This window comes from Oncorhynchus keta, chromosome 21, assembly GCF_023373465.1.
Source record: "Oncorhynchus keta strain PuntledgeMale-10-30-2019 chromosome 21, Oket_V2, whole genome shotgun sequence".
NCBI classification, from domain to species: Eukaryota; Metazoa; Chordata; class Actinopteri; order Salmoniformes; family Salmonidae; genus Oncorhynchus; species Oncorhynchus keta.
The window spans coordinates 17,259,204-17,275,810 of record NC_068441.1 but is presented as its reverse complement, the minus strand read 5'-3'; the positions used below and the strand labels follow the sequence as shown (position 1 = coordinate 17,275,810).

The window sequence follows — 16,607 nt, the reverse complement described above, 5'->3', positions numbered from 1 at the left end:
ATAGTGTGTCTGCTGTTGGCGCTGAAGTATATATTTTAAATACTACACAATACAAATCCATAATGTCAATTTGGTTCACTCATGAATAAAGTGCTGGATAGTTTGAGTAAAGGGTTATTAAATAGACGAGAACGTTACAATTTATTAGGCCTATGTCCATACAGTTTATAAATCATTATTTGGTGCATTAAGTGGATCCTCATTCAGAGAGATGCAACAACTGTTTACTTTGCAAATGTTGAGCATGTTGATGAACAAGGGGGAAATTATGAAATTAACATACATTTAAATTCAGGATGGATGGGCTGCTGCAAATCAGTGAAGGGTTTATTAATCATTAGTTAAAACTAGTGTCTTTCAGACAACTGCAGGTATGTCACTCCATTTCGTTCCGTTTGCTTCCGTTATATATAAAAAATAAACGTTTTGCAACATAAGTCGCGTAATGAATACATCCCATATCTAGGTCTACACCTATGTTGCGCAATGAGTGTATGGACCATCAATATGGGCTGATTTATATCGGCTCATCGTGCGTTTAAACGTTTTTTTTTATCTCAAATATGTCTCGGAAAGGTAAACGTTTCTAGTCCCGCCCAAACACACCGGTGAATAGCCAACTCAATTCAGAGTCGGGGCGGGCGTCAACTTGACGATGAGGTAACTTTGACTGGGAGAGGAATTCAGAGTTTGGAACGGGGTCCGGAGTACAAGAGTGCGGAAGTGAAAAGAGCGTTGTTGTGGCCCTAAAGTAAGATATTTGATTAGAATGGATTTATTGTTTATGTTTACTTTGCCAAAGCTGTACATGCGTTTAACTGAATCCTTGCATAAATGTTTGCGTTCATAGAACAGACTAACAGGTTTGGGAGTAACGGATTACAAAAACGATCCTTGTAATATATTACCAACAAAAATATTTTTAACTAGATACTTTTGAAAAACTAGATGATTACTTCAAGGATTACTTTTAAATTCAGAAAGGATGTTTGTAAAAACAATCTTTGTGACACTTCTCTGTTTTGTAAATGACACTCAAATTAGCATTGAAAAAAAGTCACACATTTAAGTTAGTTCCACCTGAGCGAGTCTGACCACTGATGACACACGAAATGTGTTTGATCGATCGAGGGAAAAGCGCAGGAAGAGGCTTTTGTAGGCTACAGTCCAAGGTATGTCTTCCAATGGTGCGACTGATGTCAGCATCCAAAGATTATCCAATTTGAATCAACGCTTGGAGGTAAGGATGACAGCAGTGTAGTCTACGGCGATACGGATATCACTTATTGATATCTATACAGCGCATTGATGTGAATCACACTGCTGCTCTCTCATTTAGCTATTTGTGCCTTACGGAACGTGGTTGTTGTGGATGGCTGTTCACAAATCCAAACGTGTATTTGAACCCGATAATGGTTGAATTCAAGAAGTTTAAACTGCCCATCAATCATTGTTTTTGAAACCAGTGGACTGCCAGTGAAAAATGCGCTCTTGCAACAGCTGCATAGTGCGGATCCCAGCCTATGGAATAAAAATATTTTTTCCCCCCCATAGGCCTGTTCAAACTCGCACACTTTTGACATACTTAAAGGGGCAATATGTTGTTGCTACATCAAATTTTTGACTTATAAATCATGAGCTCATGAGTTTAATTCAACTTTCACACTCCATGAGAACCCAAAATATAACCTTGTTTTTATCCAATGTTTGTAAACATTGTAAATGTAAACAAACACTGTATAGCCTCATAATATGGTTAAAACAATAATTTTGATATCATGGATGGTCAGTCCTTGCATCCGTAGCTCTGTCTATTAATCTTGAGAGTGGTTACATTTCTCCAAGCCCATCCCTCAGCCTACCAAAACAGAGGCGGCGAAACGATTTAGTTCTTGTTTCATCGGTGGATTTGCCCTTTAAACTGCTATCAAGATATCAAAGTGTCACCAACAAAAAGGTAAACAATAGGCCTATAGCAAATTCAGCATATGGCATTAATTTTTCACATGTAAATAGCACTTTTCAGTAGTGCTCAAAGCATGCCATTCCATGAGCGCAGCATTTCTTTTTCAACTCGAATCAATGAGCCCAATCAGTCCTGCATGACAACAAAATCATAAACAGAGTAGGGTTGGCTAATAAATCCTTAGTTTTGGGATTATGCTCAAGCAAAATAATTAGGCTAATCTATACTTCCATATTTCCAAATCCTTTTCTTGAAGATCAAGGGGTATAACATTTATTGGATTGACTGGAATTCTGATAGACTTTGGTTTTTAATGTAAATATATAATTTCATTGTATTATATGTAGTGGGGAAGAGATTGGTTAGAAGAAGCCTACATAACCAACCCATAAAGTAACATTTAACATCCATATGGCCAGCTATGTAAACTTTAACATTGATTTATCCTGCAATAGATGTAGTTCAATTGGTAACATACATTTTTGTCTTCTTCTAATGCATTTTAAGGGGAAAGTAATCTAAAAGTAACTGAATGTAATCAGATTATGTTACTGAGTTTGGTTAATCCAAAAGTTACTTTACTGATTACAATTATGGAAAGCCAACTAGTAACTGTAACTGATTACATTTAGAAAGTAACCTACCCATCCCTGCAGACTAATGGGTGATACCTGCATGCTCTGAATGATGTAGGTTATGGAATACATTTTTACATCTGGTTAAATCCACACCAGTAATAGTGATTTGTATGCTACTCAAAATGTGTGGCATGTAATTAATTAGAAGATTCAAACACAACAATGCAACAACCTATCAGATTGCAGGTGCATATAGCCTTTTCATAATATGGCCAAGAGGAGAAGGGGCAGATAATAACCTGACAGACTCGAGTTTTGGAAATTGCTGAAGCCTTCCTATCTACCACCACACCAGTGGTGGAAAAAGTACCCAATTGTCATACTTGAGTAAAAGTAAAGATACCTTTTTATAGAAAATGACTCAAGTAAAAGTGAAAGTCACCCAGTAAAATACTACTTGAGTAAAAGTCTAAAAGAGTTTGGTTTCAAATGTACTTAAGTATCAAAGTAAATGTAATTGCTCAAATATACTTAAGTATCAAAAGTATAAATCATTTCAAAATCCTTGTATTAAGCAAATCAGACGGCACAATTTCCTTTTTGAAGTTTTTTTCAATGGATAGCCAAGGGCACACTTCAACACTCAGACATAATTTGTGTTTAGTGACCTCTGCCAGGTCAGATGCAGTAGGGACGACCAGCGATATTCTCTTGATAAGTGCATGAATTGGACAATTTTCCATTAGGATCCAGCTGCGACATCATCTCTCAGAGCAGTCATCCCTCAGGGTCTCTATGCTGCCATCTACTAATATGTCATCTCTCAGTGCAGTGCATCGCTCAGGAAAAGTGGAGGTGTCAAAAGGAACCATATAAGGAGAAGTGGGGATTTTGAAAGGAACCATATAAGGAGAAGTGGGGATTTTGAAAGGAACCATATAAGGAGAAGTGGGGATTTTGAAAGGAACCATATAAGGAGAAGTGGGGATTTTGAAAATAACCATATAAGGAGAAGTGGGGATTTTGAAAAGAACCATATAAGGAGAAGTGGGGATTTTGAAAGGAACCATATAAGGAGAAGTGGGGATTTTGAAAGGAACCATATAAGGAGAAGTGGGGATTTTGAAAGGAACCATATAAGGAGAAGTGGGGATTTTGAAAAGAACCATATAAGGAGAAGTGGGGATTTTGAAAGGAACCATATAAGGAGAAGTGGGGATTTTGAAAGGAACCATATAAGGAGAAGTGGGGATTTTGAAAGGAACCATATAAGGAGAAGTGGGGATTTTGAAAATAACCATATAAGGAGAAGTGGGGATTTTGAAAGGAACCATATAAGGAGAAGTGGGGATTTTGAAAGGAACCATATAAGGAGAAGTGGGGATTTTGAAAAGAACCATATAAGGAGAAGTGGGGATTTTGAAAAGAACCATATAAGGAGAAGTGGGGATTTTGAAAGGAACCATATAAGGAGAAGTGGCGATTCAAAGGAGTCTTTTAACTAGAAGTGCTGGAATTCCATAACTGCTAGAACTGAAATTACTTGATATTTAAATTATTATTATTATTATTTAAAATAGTCAATAATAAATCATGCATTGTTCAAGTTCAGGTATCTAAAGTTAACAAGTATTTACATTTACGAAAACGTAACGTTACATACATGGTTACCAGTAGGTTACGTTCAAAGACACAGTTCACAATGGGTAAATAGACATTTTTGGGGGATAACTAAAATTCCTTACTGTCATCTCTGCAGAACATGACTGACATCTTGAGTGGCACCTTTCAAAACCCACACTTCTCCTTATATGGTTCCTTTCAAAATGTCCACTCCTTTCGAAACCCCCACTTTTCCTGAGAGATTACATTGTAGATCCTGAGGGATGACTGCTCTGAGAGATGACATTGTAGACCCTGAGGGATGACTGCTCTGAGAGATGATGTTGCAGCAGGACCCCTCCAACTTTCCAGTCCGGCTAAGCATTCAAAATGTAAGAAATACTTTTGGGTGTGAGGGGAAAATGTATGGAGTAAAAAGTACTGTATATTATTTTCTTTAGGATTGTAGTGAAGTAAAAGTACTTAATTAGTACTTTAAAGTATTTTTACTTAAGTACTTTACACCATTTCACCAAACATACCTGTTTCTAGCTTAAAATTAAAAGGTTTGAATTGTTCACAGCTCATTTTAGCACTTCTACCTGCCTACAAAAGCATTTTTTCACATGGGGAAAATAACACTACCGGCTAGTGCATATGACACATCATTCACATGTCTAATGTTGATCATACTGGGTGCTGTAAAGCTCTCTGCTATATTCTGCAGAACTCAGGGGAACTCCTCCAGAAACAGCAGCATAAAGAAGTAGGCTAACTCAGGAGTGAGAAGGATGGGTGAGACACCGGTCAGGGAGGATGGCACAGTTACAAGGTCAGCTGAGGTAAGCCATATCCACTGACAGAGCAAAATACATATTTCTCCTCCCCATATAGGAGTTGGTTACTACACTGAACAAAAATATAAACAACATGTAAAGTGCTGGTCCTGTGTTTCATGAGCTGAAAGAAAATACCCCAGAAATGTTCCATACGCACAAAAAGCTTATTTCTCTCAAATTCTGTGCACACATTTATTTAAATCCCTATTAGTGTGCATTCCTCCTTTGCCAAGATAATTCATTCACCTGACAGGAAGCTGATTACACAGATGCACCACTCTAATATGTGGGGCACCTGTGTAATGTGCACTCTAAAATAATGTACTTTTTAGGCCACTTTGTACCATAAGCCGCCTCCAACGCTGTTTCAGAGAATTTGGCAGTACGTCCATCCAGCCTCACAACCACAGCCCACGTGTATGGTGTTGTGTGGGCGAGCGTATTGCTGACTTCAACGTTGTGAACAGAGTGCCCCATGGTGGTGGTGGGATTATGGTATGGGCAGGCATGAGTTACGGACAACGAACACAATTGCATTTTATCGGTGGCAATTTGAATGCACAGAGATACCATGACGAGATCCTGAGGCCCATTGTCGTGCCATTCATCCGCCACCATCACTTCATGTTTCAGCATGGTAATGCACAGCCACAGCACAGCCACATGTCGCAAGGATATGTACACAATTCCTGGAAGCTGAAAATGTCCCAGTTCTTCCATGCCCTGCATACTCACCAGACATGTCTCCCATTGAGCATGTTTGGGATGCTCTGGATCGATGTGTATGACATCGTGTTCCAGTCCCTGAAAATATCCAACAACTTCTCACAGCCATTGAAGAGGAGTGGGACAACATTTCACAGGCCACAATCAACAGTCTGATAAACTCTATGCGAAGGAGATGTCACACCATATGCTGACTGGTTTTCTGATCCATGCCCCTACCTTAAAAAAAAGGAAATCCATAGATTAGGTACTAACTAATTTATTTAAATTGTCTAATTTCCGTATATGAACAGTAACTCAGTAAAATCTTTGAAATTGTTGCGTTTATTTTTTTGTTCAGTATATTATTTTTTTTATGTGTCCTAAGAGGATGAAATCTGAGTGGACTCTACTTCCCTTTTAAAACCTTGTTAATTAGTTACATTACGTGTTTATCTATAATCAACAATTGATAGTATGTGTAACATAGTCTTTCTTGTTTATATAGTATGTTGGGTCTTTTCATGTGGACGACTGCTGTTTGGACGATCAGATGCAGCAGTTGCACACACAGCTAAAGTCTCTCAAAGTAGGTGCTGGTAGTGACAGGCTAGAAAGCAGCAGCAGTACATTACAACACATTTTGATTGTTCACAACTTATTATGGTGGAGATGTGGAATTTGTAGACAGCCCGAATGCAAAGGCAAACATGAAAAGCTTTGCCTGAGGTGTTGAAATGTCTTTTTCACAGACATGCAAGAAAAGGAGGCCTGTGTCCCTTAAATTTTCCATCAAAGGGGTGAAGATGTATGATGAAGATGAGACGGTAAGAGTTGAAATTCCCAGTCTTAAAAGTCATCAACATAATTTCTTTCCTTTTGTGAATTACTTTACTCTTCCTTGTCTGTAGACCCTCCTCATGGCCCATGCTCTACGAAGGGTCTCCCTTTCCACTGCCCACCCCTCGGACGCCCAGTTCGCCTTTGTTTCCCACAACCCCGGCAGCCCTGATGCCCAGCTATACTGCCACCTTTTCAAGGCTAGGCATGCCAGAGCAGTAAGAACCTGTATTGGATCTTTATCTCCCAAGATGATTGACAAGAAAATCCCTTTGTGTGTCTGTTAAGCTGCAGTTTCTTGTATCTGATTTGTCTCTCTGTTGGTATGTTGTTTTCTCCCAGGCCCAGTTCCTGAACCTGTTGCTGTGCCGCTGTTTCCAGCTGTCCTACCTGGCAAAGCACCCAGAGGAGGTGCAGGATGAGTCTGTCGGCCCACTGCCCAACCGTGCCCCCTCCCTCCTCAACCAGGGCTTCCCTCTCTGTGTCAGTGCCCTTGTGTCATTCCGAAGGGCCCCCACTCTGGGCTTACTCCCAGGGGAAAAGGTCAGGACAAACTTGTTTATGTTTTAACTGAATAGTGAAAGTATTATTTCACTGTGCTATTTTTATTTTCTTTGCTGAGCCCGTACATTTCGCTGGCTTAGCAGTTGGCCAGTTAATACTTCCTATGGGTCTTTATTGTAGGTCTTCCCATTGAAGAACAACGGAACAACAACTGAGGAACAACCGAGCAGCCAAGAGGAGGTCTTCAACTCCTCTCCTTCCCTGGTGCGCAAGAGAGCCATCCGCAACAAAGTACTACGCTCAGGAGCCTATCGCTCCTTCACTTACAGCCCTCACAAACAACGTCACCTCCAGGATCAGCTAAACTCTCCAGAAGGTGGGCTAAATGTGCAGAGAGCACTTTCAAGAGTGAAACAATTCATTAGGTAATGTTGAAATAATTCCCTAGAGGGACCACTTGGAATGGGATCATCACAAGATGCTAAGGAATCTCTCTTCTTATGTGTGAAACAGGGAAGGGGCAGGACAAAATGCCAGTGAGGAGAGCCCGGGCCCCGAGCCTTGCTGAAACAGAAGAAGCTCTGGCTCAAGCAGTGTGGTGTTGGGCTGGCATTGCCACGTGAGTCCTCTCTCTTGCATTTACCTCACTCACACTGATGCTAGTTCCTAGTGTATTTTATGGAGTGTTCACTTGACAGTGGTGTAAAGTACTTAAGTAAAAATACTTTAAAGTACTACTAAAGTATTTTTGGGGGGGTATCTGTACTTTACTTTACTATTTATATTATTGCCAATTTTTACTTCACTACATTCCTAAAGAAATTAATGTACAGTTTACTCCATACATTTTCCCTGACACCCAAAAGTACGTGTTACATTTTGACAGGAAAAGGGTCCAATTCACGCACTTATCAGGAGAACATCCCTGCTCATCCATACTGCTTTTGATCTGGTGGATTCACTAAACACATGCTTTGTTTGTAAATTATGCCTGAGTGTTGGAAGGTGCTCCTGGCTAAATGTAAATTAAAATATACATAATTATTATTGGGCCTTCTGGTTTGCTTAAAATAAGGAATTTGAAATTATTTATACTTTTATATTTGAGCAATTCCATTTACTTTTGATACTTAAATATGTTTACAACCAAATACTTTTAGACTTTTACTTACAGTGGCAAGAAAAAGTATGTAAACCCTTTGGAATTACCTGGATTTCTGTATGAATTGGTCATCATATCTAATCTGATCTTCAGTTTCAAAAATAGACAAGTCACAACAATAGACAAACAGTCTGCTTAATCTAATAACACACAAACAATTATACGTTTTCATGTCTTTATTGAACACACCGCGTAAACATTCACAGTGCAGGGTGGGAAAAATATGTGAATCCTTGGATTTAATAACTGGTTGACCCTCCTTTGGCAGCAATAACTTTAACCAAACGTTTTCTGTAGTTGTCGATCAGTCCTGCACAACAGTCAGGAGGAATTTTGGACCATTCCTCTTTACAAAACTGTTTCAGTTCAGCAATATTCTTGGGATGTCTGGTGTGAACCATTCTCTTGAGGTCATGCCACAGCATCCCAATCTGGTTGAGGTCAGGACTCTGACTGGGCTACTCCAGAAGTTGTATTTTCTTCTGTTGAAGCCATTCTGTTGTTGATTTACCTCTGTGTTTTGGGTCGTTGTCCTGTCCTGCATCACCCAACTTCTGTTGATCTTCAATTGGCAGACAGATAGTCTAACATTCTCCTGCAAAATGTATTGATAAACTTGGGAATTCATTTTTCCATCAATGATAGCAAGCTGTCCAGGCCCCGAGGCAGCAAATCAGCCACAAACCATGATGCTCCCTTCCCCATACTTTACAGTTGGGGCCTTTTTTTCTCCACACATAGTGATGTGTGTTCCTTCCAAACAACTCAACTGTAGTTTCATCTGTCCACAGAATATTTTGTCAGTAGCGCTGTGGAACATCCAGGTGCTCTTGTGCGAACTTCAGACATGCAGCAATGGGTTTTTTTTGGACAGCAGTGGATTCTTCCATGGTGTCGTCCCATGAACACCATTCTTGTTGAGTGTTTTACATATTGTAGACTCGTCAACAGAGATGTTAGCATGTTGCAGAGATTTCTGTAAGTCTTTTGCTGACACTAAGATTTTTTTAACCTCATTGAGAATGATCTTGCAGTCATCTTTGCAGGATGGCCACTCCTAGGGAGAGTAGCAACAGTGCTGAACTTTCTCCATTTATAGACATTTTGTCTTACCGTGGACTGATGAACATCAAGGCTTTTAGAGATACTTTTGTAACCCTTTCCAGCTTTATGCAAGTCAACAATTCTTAATCTTAGGTCTTCTGAGATCTCTTTTGTTCGAGGCATGATTCACATCAGGCAATGCTTCTTGTGAATAGCAAACTTACATTTTGTGAGTGTTTTTTATAAGGCACGGAAGCTCTAACCAACATCTCCAATTTCGTCTCGTTGTTTGGACTCCAGGTTAGCCGACTCCTGACTCCAATTCACTTTGAGGTCATTTGCCTAGGGGTTCAAATACTTTTTCCAACAGACACTGTGAATGTTTAAATTATGTATTCAATATAGACAAGAAAAATACAATAATTTGTGTGCTATTAGTTTAAGCACACTGTGTTTGTCTATTGTTGTTGAAGATGAAGATCAGATGAAATGCTATGACCAAATGCTATGACCAATTTATGCAAAAATCCAGGTAATTCCAAAGGGTTCACATACTTTTTCTTGCCACTGTAAGTAGTATTTTACTGGGTGACTCACTTTTTATTGAGTCATTGTCTATTACGGTATCTTTACTTTTACTCAATTATGACAATTGAGTACTTTTTCCACCACTGTCACTTGATGAGAACTCATCTGAACTGTCAGTGGTCTCTAAATCCTTATCATGTGTTGCAGTGACAGCAGCTCCTCCCTGCTTGCAGAGGATGTCCTGGGGTCGTACCTGCTGTGCCCCCATCCTAAGAGAACTGGCTGTGGCTCTCTCATAATTCGTTTCTCTTCTGGACTGGTCACCCACCTAATAGACAATACCTCCAACGGGAAATACCTGCTTGAGGTGAGCAGTCTTGTCAGTTATTCATATTTGACTTGCTTTTAAGTTTAATGTATTTTCCACTAGCAATGTAGTAATTAGTATTTTTTATGTTGTTGTACTAGAACTGCCACATAGAATTTAGCACCATTGCTGCCTTGATAGAGCACTGCACCAATATCAAGGGGGAGCTGGACTGTCCGCTGAGTTGTGCCCGTGTGAACCACTGCTATGAGTGGGAGGAGAACGTTGCTAAGGCACTGCCTTTAGCCTTACACCAAGGCCTCAAAAGAAAGAATGCGAAATATACCCAGAGGAAACAATGGGTTTAAAAGTCATCTGATCATTGGATTGATCAATGTATCTCATTTTCTAAAAGACACAGGCGGCAGTGTAGCCTAGTGGTTAGAGCGTTGGACTAGTAACCGCAAGGTTGCAAGTTCAAACCCCCGAGCTGACAAGGTACAAATCTGTCGTTCTGCCCCTGAACAGGCAGTTAACCCACTGTTCTCAGGCCATCATTGAAAATAAGAATGTGTTCTTAACTGACTTGCCTGGTTAAATAAAGGTTAAAAAAAAAAAAAAATTAAAATACAAAAATGTTACACTGACACCTTAAATATAATATAATTCATTAACTTGTATGCTTCACTTTTGTTATTGTTTTCAGATTTCTGATAGAAACACAACTCTAACTATCAAATTTACTTCCAGCAGGTCAATTGTGATGAGTAGAGTAACATTTTGACACTTAGCCTCTGGGATGTAGGGTTGTTTTAATGTCAAAAAGCTGTGTGTTTGAGTATATTCTTCTATGTTTTAGCTGCACCTACTTTACTTCACCTACGTTTGAATTATATTATTTTAATTACATTATTTTAAAACGTAGGAATATTATTTGTGTGTTTGTATAGACTATATAGGGACATTTTTTATAGATTAAGCAGACTAAGGTTTTTTTTGTACATTAACTCTGACTCATGTTAAACTGTCTTTTTGAATTAGTGTTTTTCACTGCCGTCTTTTAATGTGTTCTGTGAGAACTAGCAGTATTTCTTCATTTTGATTACAGATAAATGTACTTGCTGAATGAAAGTGTATTGTTGTGTTTTATATTTTTAAGCATAATGCATTGCCATATTGTATACTGTATACCAGGTATTCCCAAACTGGGGTACGCCAAATAAAAATGTGATTCACATACTTTAAAAAATATATATATATAAATCATATATATAAATATTCAAATTTTCAAACAGACCATTTGTATTTCCAACAGGGCTATAAATTTGGGTGAACTCTTTTTCTTGCCTGAGTAGCCTCGTTTCACTGCCAAAAATAAAATGAAACCATCTAGTGTTCAGCAAAATAACAACACAATGTCAAATACAGGTAGTCCAGTCAAATAATTAACATCCAATCACATTAACCGTTACTATCTCGCGGGAATTCTAGCTAACCTTAACGTATCTGCTGCTCATTCCGTTTGCTTGAAAATTGATAAATGGTCCAAATAAAAATAAAAAGTAAGGCCCGCGTCCATAGAGACACATATCAGCTCCACAGGTACTACACAAGTTGTTCTGCTTCCACGAGCACATCCAATGCTAGCATCAGTAATTCTACATTTGTTGTGTTAGCCCAGCTAGCATGGACACTTACAGTTGTGAATCTGATGCAGCCGAAGAGCTACTTCCCCCTTACCCGGGAAAGCATCAAACAGACAGGGACGTTGGACCATTGAAGAGGCACAAATATGATGAGAACTACATTGATTTGGGGTTCACTTATATTGGGAGTAGCCTTTCCTCAGCCACAGTTTGTTATATGTGCAAAAGTACTATCCCACAACTCAATGAAACCTTCACTCTTGTGCAGATATTTAGAAAGAAAACATGCCAATTTGAAAAATAAGCCACGGGAGTTTGAGAGAATTAAGACAACTTTCGAGTAGTAAGACATGTATAAAAATAACAGATAACATCAATGGTGAGCTACCAAGTGGCTAGGACAGGCAAGCCCCATACTATTGTGGAGGACTTAATTCTTACTGTTGCTGCGGATATGGCTGGGACAATGCTGGTTGGAAAAGGCACAAAAAAATTATACAGATGATGTTTTCATCAAACACTGTTTCATGACAGGAGATTACAATTACTGCTTCGCATACAAGCCAGTGAATTCTATGCGTTATAGCTGGATGAGTCAACAGATGTGTTGGGCCTGGCACAGCTCCTGGTATGAGTCCGTTATGTTTGTGGGGGGGTCAATTAAGGAAGCCATCCTCTTCTGCAAACTACTGGAAACCAGGAGAGGATACTTTTTAAATACTGGACAGCTTTGTGACATCAAATGGACTTTGCTGGTCAAGATGTGTTGGTACTGATGGCGCAAAAGCCATGACAGGGAGACATAGTTGAGTGGTAATGCATGTGCAAGCAGTTGCTCCCGACACCACTTGGTGAGTACACTGCAGCATCCACCAAGAGGCTCTTGCTGCCAAGGGAATGGCCTGACAGCTTGAAAGACGTTTTGGACACTACAGTGAAAATGGCTAACTTTGTTAAAGCAAGCTCCCTGAACTCTCATGTATTTTCTGCACCATGCAATGATATGGGCAGTGACCATGTAACACTTTCACAAGTGCGCTGGTTGTCAAGGGGCAAAGTATTGACTAATGATTTTCATTGGTGGAAGAAGGTTAGGACCATGGTGCAGTGTGGTAAGTGTTCATAATTTTAATGGTAAAACTGAACACTACCAAACAAGCACCAAAAGAACTACCAAACAAGCACCAAACGAACAAGCACCAAACGAACAACCGAACAAGCACCAAACGAACAAGCACCAAACGAACAACCGAACAAGCACCAAACGAACAAGCACCAAACGAACAAGCACCGAACGAACAAGCACCGAACGAACAAGCACCGAACGAACAAGCACCGAACGAACAAGCACCGAACGAACAAGCACCGAACGAACAAGCACCGAACGAACAAGCACCGAACGAACAAGCACCGAACGAACAAGCACCGAACGAACAAGCACCGAACGAACAACCGAACGAGCTCCATCAAGTGCAAACCACACTAACCAGAAAATAACTACCCACACTGCATAGTGGGAAAACAGGCTGCCTAAGTATGGTTCTCAATCAGAGACAACGATTGACAGCTGCCTCTGATTGGGAACCACACCAGGCCAAAACCAGAAATACAAAACATAAAACAAAAACATAGACAAAATAACAGCACGCCCACCCGAGTCACACCCTGGCCTAACCAAAATAGAGAATAAAAAGCCTCTCTATGGCCAGGGTGTGACATTGACCCATTTTTTTTTTTAATTTAGAGAAAAGCTTAAAGTGTTCTTTACTGACCATCATTGTCACGTTCTGACCTTAGTTCCTTTGTTTTGTCTTTTGTTTTAGTATGGTCAGGGCGTGAGTTGGGTGGGTTGTCTATGTTAGTTTTTCTATGATTTTCTATTTCTGTGTTTGGCCTGATATGGTTCTCAATCAGAGGCAGCTGTCAATTGTTGTCCCTGATTGAGAACCATATTTAGGTAGCCTGTTTTCTATTGTGTTTTGTGGGTGGTTATTTTCAGTCTTTGTGTGGCTGCACAAGATAGAACTGTTTCGGTTGTCACTGTTGTTTTGTATTTTTGACGTGTTCAGTTGTTTATTAAAAAGATGAACACTAACCACGCTGCGCTTTGGTACTCTCCTTCTTCCACCCAAGACAGACGTTACAATCATTTTCACTTGTCTGACCGCTTGCAAGATGAGTTTCTCACACGACTGGCCTATCTGGGTGATGTTTTTTTCTCGCCTGAAGGATCTGAATCTAGGATTACAGCGACTCTCCGCAACTATATTCAATGTGCGGGACAAAACTGAGGCTATGATTAAGAAGTTGGAGCTCTTCTCTGTCTGCACAACACACAGGTCTTTCCATCGTTGTATGATTTGTGTGCAAATTAACTCAAGCTTACAGATCATGTCAAATGTGATACAGTGATGCACTTGAGTGCGCTAATTACACAAACAACTGGATTTGTTATCCCTTTCATCCCCTGCCTCCAGTCCACTTACCGATATCTGAACAAGAGGGCCTCATCAAAATTGCAACAAGCAGTTCTGTGAAAATTTGATTTAATCAGAAGCCACTGACAGATTTATGGATCGGCTGTGCTCAGAGTATCCTGCTTTGGAAAACCGTGCTGTTAAGTTGCTAATTCCCTTTACAACCATGTACCTATGTGAGAGTGGATTCTCGGTCCTCACTAGCATGAAAACTAAATACAGGCACAGACTGTGTGGAAAATGATTTAAGTGTGAGACTCTCCAATACAACCCAACATTGCAGAGTTATGTGCATCCTTTCAAGCACACTCTTCTCATTAACCTGTGGTGAGTTATTCACAATTTTCGATGAACAAATAAGGTTTTATATGTAAGATTGTTAAATAAAGAGCAAAATTATTAATTATATTATTATTAATACCCTGGTCCTCTAAGAGCCACTTCCCATGAGCCGGGTTGTGAAAAAAACTCACACTCACTCTTATGTTTAAAGGTATCGTATAGTGTGTGTGTGGCAGGCTTACAACGGTGGCAAAAAAAAACTACATTTGAGAGTGCGCTGACACTGGTGCAAGAGGGGGTATGCAGCTGGAGGTTGAATGTTTGAAGGGGTACGGGACTATAAAAAGTTTTGGAACCACTATTGTATACAGTACCACTCATTCCAGGGTTTTTCTTTATTTTACTATTTTCTACATTGTAGAATAATAGTGAAGACATCAAAACTATGAAATAACACATGGAATCATATAGTAATGAAAGAAGTGCTAAACAAATCCAAATATATTTTAGATTTGAGATTATTCAAAGTAGCCACCCTTTGCCTTGTTGACAGCTTTGCACACTCTTGGCATTCTCTCAAACAGCTTCATGAGGTAGTCATCTGGAATGCATTTCAATTAACAGGTGTTCCCTGTTAAGTACATTTGTGGAATTTCTTTCCTTCTTAATGCGTTTGAGCCAATAAGTTGTGTTGTGACAAGGACAGGGTGGTATACAGAAGACAGCCCTATTTGGGAAAAGACCAAGACCATATTATGGCAAGAAAAGTTCAAATAAGCAAAGAGAAACAACAGCCCATCATTACTTTAAGACATGAATGTCAGTCAATCCAGAAAATGTCAAGTACTTTTAAAGTTTCTTCAAGTGCAGTCGCAAAAACCATCAAGCATTGTGATGAAACTGGCTCTCATGAGGACTGTCACAGAAAAGGAAGCCCCAGAGTTATCTCCCGCAGCAGAGGATATCATTAAATCAAATCAAATGTATTTGTCACATACACATGGTTAGCAAATGTTGCAAGTGTAGCGAAATGCTTGTGCTTCTAGTTCCGACAATGCAGTAATAACCAACGAGTAATCGAACTAACAATTCCAAAACTACTACCTTATACACACAAGTGTAAAGGGATAAAGAATATGTACATAAAGATATATGAATGAGTGATGATACAGAGCGGCATAGGCAAGATGCAGTAGATGGTATCGAGTACAGTATATACATATGAGATGAGTATGTAAACAAAGTGGCATAGTTTAAAGTGGCTCGTGATACATGTATTACATAAAGATGCAGTAGATGATATAGAGTACAGTATATACGTAGACATATGAGATGAATAATGTAGGGTATGTAAACATTATATTAAGTAGCATTGTTTAAAGTGGCTAGTGATATATTTTACATAAATTCCCATCAATTCCCATTATTAAAGTGGCTGGAGTTGAGTCAGTGTGTTGGCAGCAGCCATTAGAGTTAACTGCACCTCAGAATACAGCCCAAATATATACTTCACAGAGTTCAAGTAACAGACATATCTCAACATCAACTGTTCAGTGGAGACCACGTGAATCAGGCCTTCATGGTCGAATTGCTGCAAATAAACCACTACTATGGTGTGGGGGTGACACTGTCAGTGATTTACTTAGAATTCAAGGCACACTTAACCAGTATGGTTACCACAGCAATCTGCAGCGATACGCCATCCCATCTGGTTTGCGCTTAGTGGGACTATCATTTGTTTTCAACAGGACAATGACCAAAAACCCACCTGCAGTCTGTGTAAGGGCTATATAATCAAGAAGGAGAGTGATGGAGTGCTGCATCAGATGACCTGGCCTCCACAGTCACCCGACCTCAACCCAATTGAGATGATGGTTTGGGATGAGTTGGACCGCAGAGTGAAGGAAAAGCAGCCAACAAGTACTCAGCATATGCACATGCAAGGCTGGTTGGGAGAATGCCAAGAGTGTGCAAAGCTGTCATCAAGGCAAAGGGCAGCTACTTAGAATAATCTAAAATTTCAAATATATTTGGATTTGTTTAACACTTCTTTGGTTGGTACATGATTCCATATGTATTATTTTATAGTTTTGATGTATTAACTATTTATTTTATTTTTTTACAATG

General features: G+C 39.5%; 1 protein-coding gene across 8 annotated transcripts; it reads left to right on the top strand.

Moving 5' to 3' along the window:
- The first annotated feature begins 106 nt into the window (after positions 1-106).
- Positions 107-16,602, top strand: LOC118400204 (SH2 domain-containing protein 5-like). Of its 8 annotated transcripts, none has more exons than XM_052473392.1 (10): positions 107-751; positions 4,874-4,988; positions 6,199-6,279; positions 6,443-6,517; positions 6,602-6,748; positions 6,873-7,073; positions 7,215-7,410; positions 7,548-7,653; positions 9,976-10,135; positions 16,229-16,602. In XM_052473392.1, the coding sequence occupies exons 2-10, from the start codon at positions 4,938-4,940 to the stop codon at positions 16,484-16,486; spliced, it is 1,275 nt and encodes a 424-aa protein (XP_052329352.1). In that variant the 5' UTR covers positions 107-751; positions 4,874-4,937; the 3' UTR covers positions 16,487-16,602. The 8 variants fall into 8 exon arrangements, with proteins under 8 accessions (XP_052329352.1, XP_052329354.1, XP_052329357.1 ...); XM_052473394.1 differs by having other exon boundaries at positions 4,854-4,988; XM_035796833.2 differs by lacking the exon at positions 16,229-16,602 and adding an exon at positions 10,214-10,398 and having other exon boundaries at positions 462-751.
- Positions 16,603-16,607: the final 5 nt, after the last annotated feature.

Coding starts and splice junctions, on each gene's coding strand:
- LOC118400204 (XM_052473392.1), top strand. CDS start 4,938: ATGGGTGAGACACCGGTCAGGGAGGATGGCACAGTTACAAGGTCAGCT. Junction 6,280..6,442: donor CACAGCTAAAGTCTCTCAAA/GTAGGTGCTGGT, acceptor TCTTTTTCACAG/ACATGCAAGAAAAGGAGGCC. Junction 6,749..6,872: donor AGGCTAGGCATGCCAGAGCA/GTAAGAACCTGT, acceptor GTTTTCTCCCAG/GCCCAGTTCCTGAACCTGTT.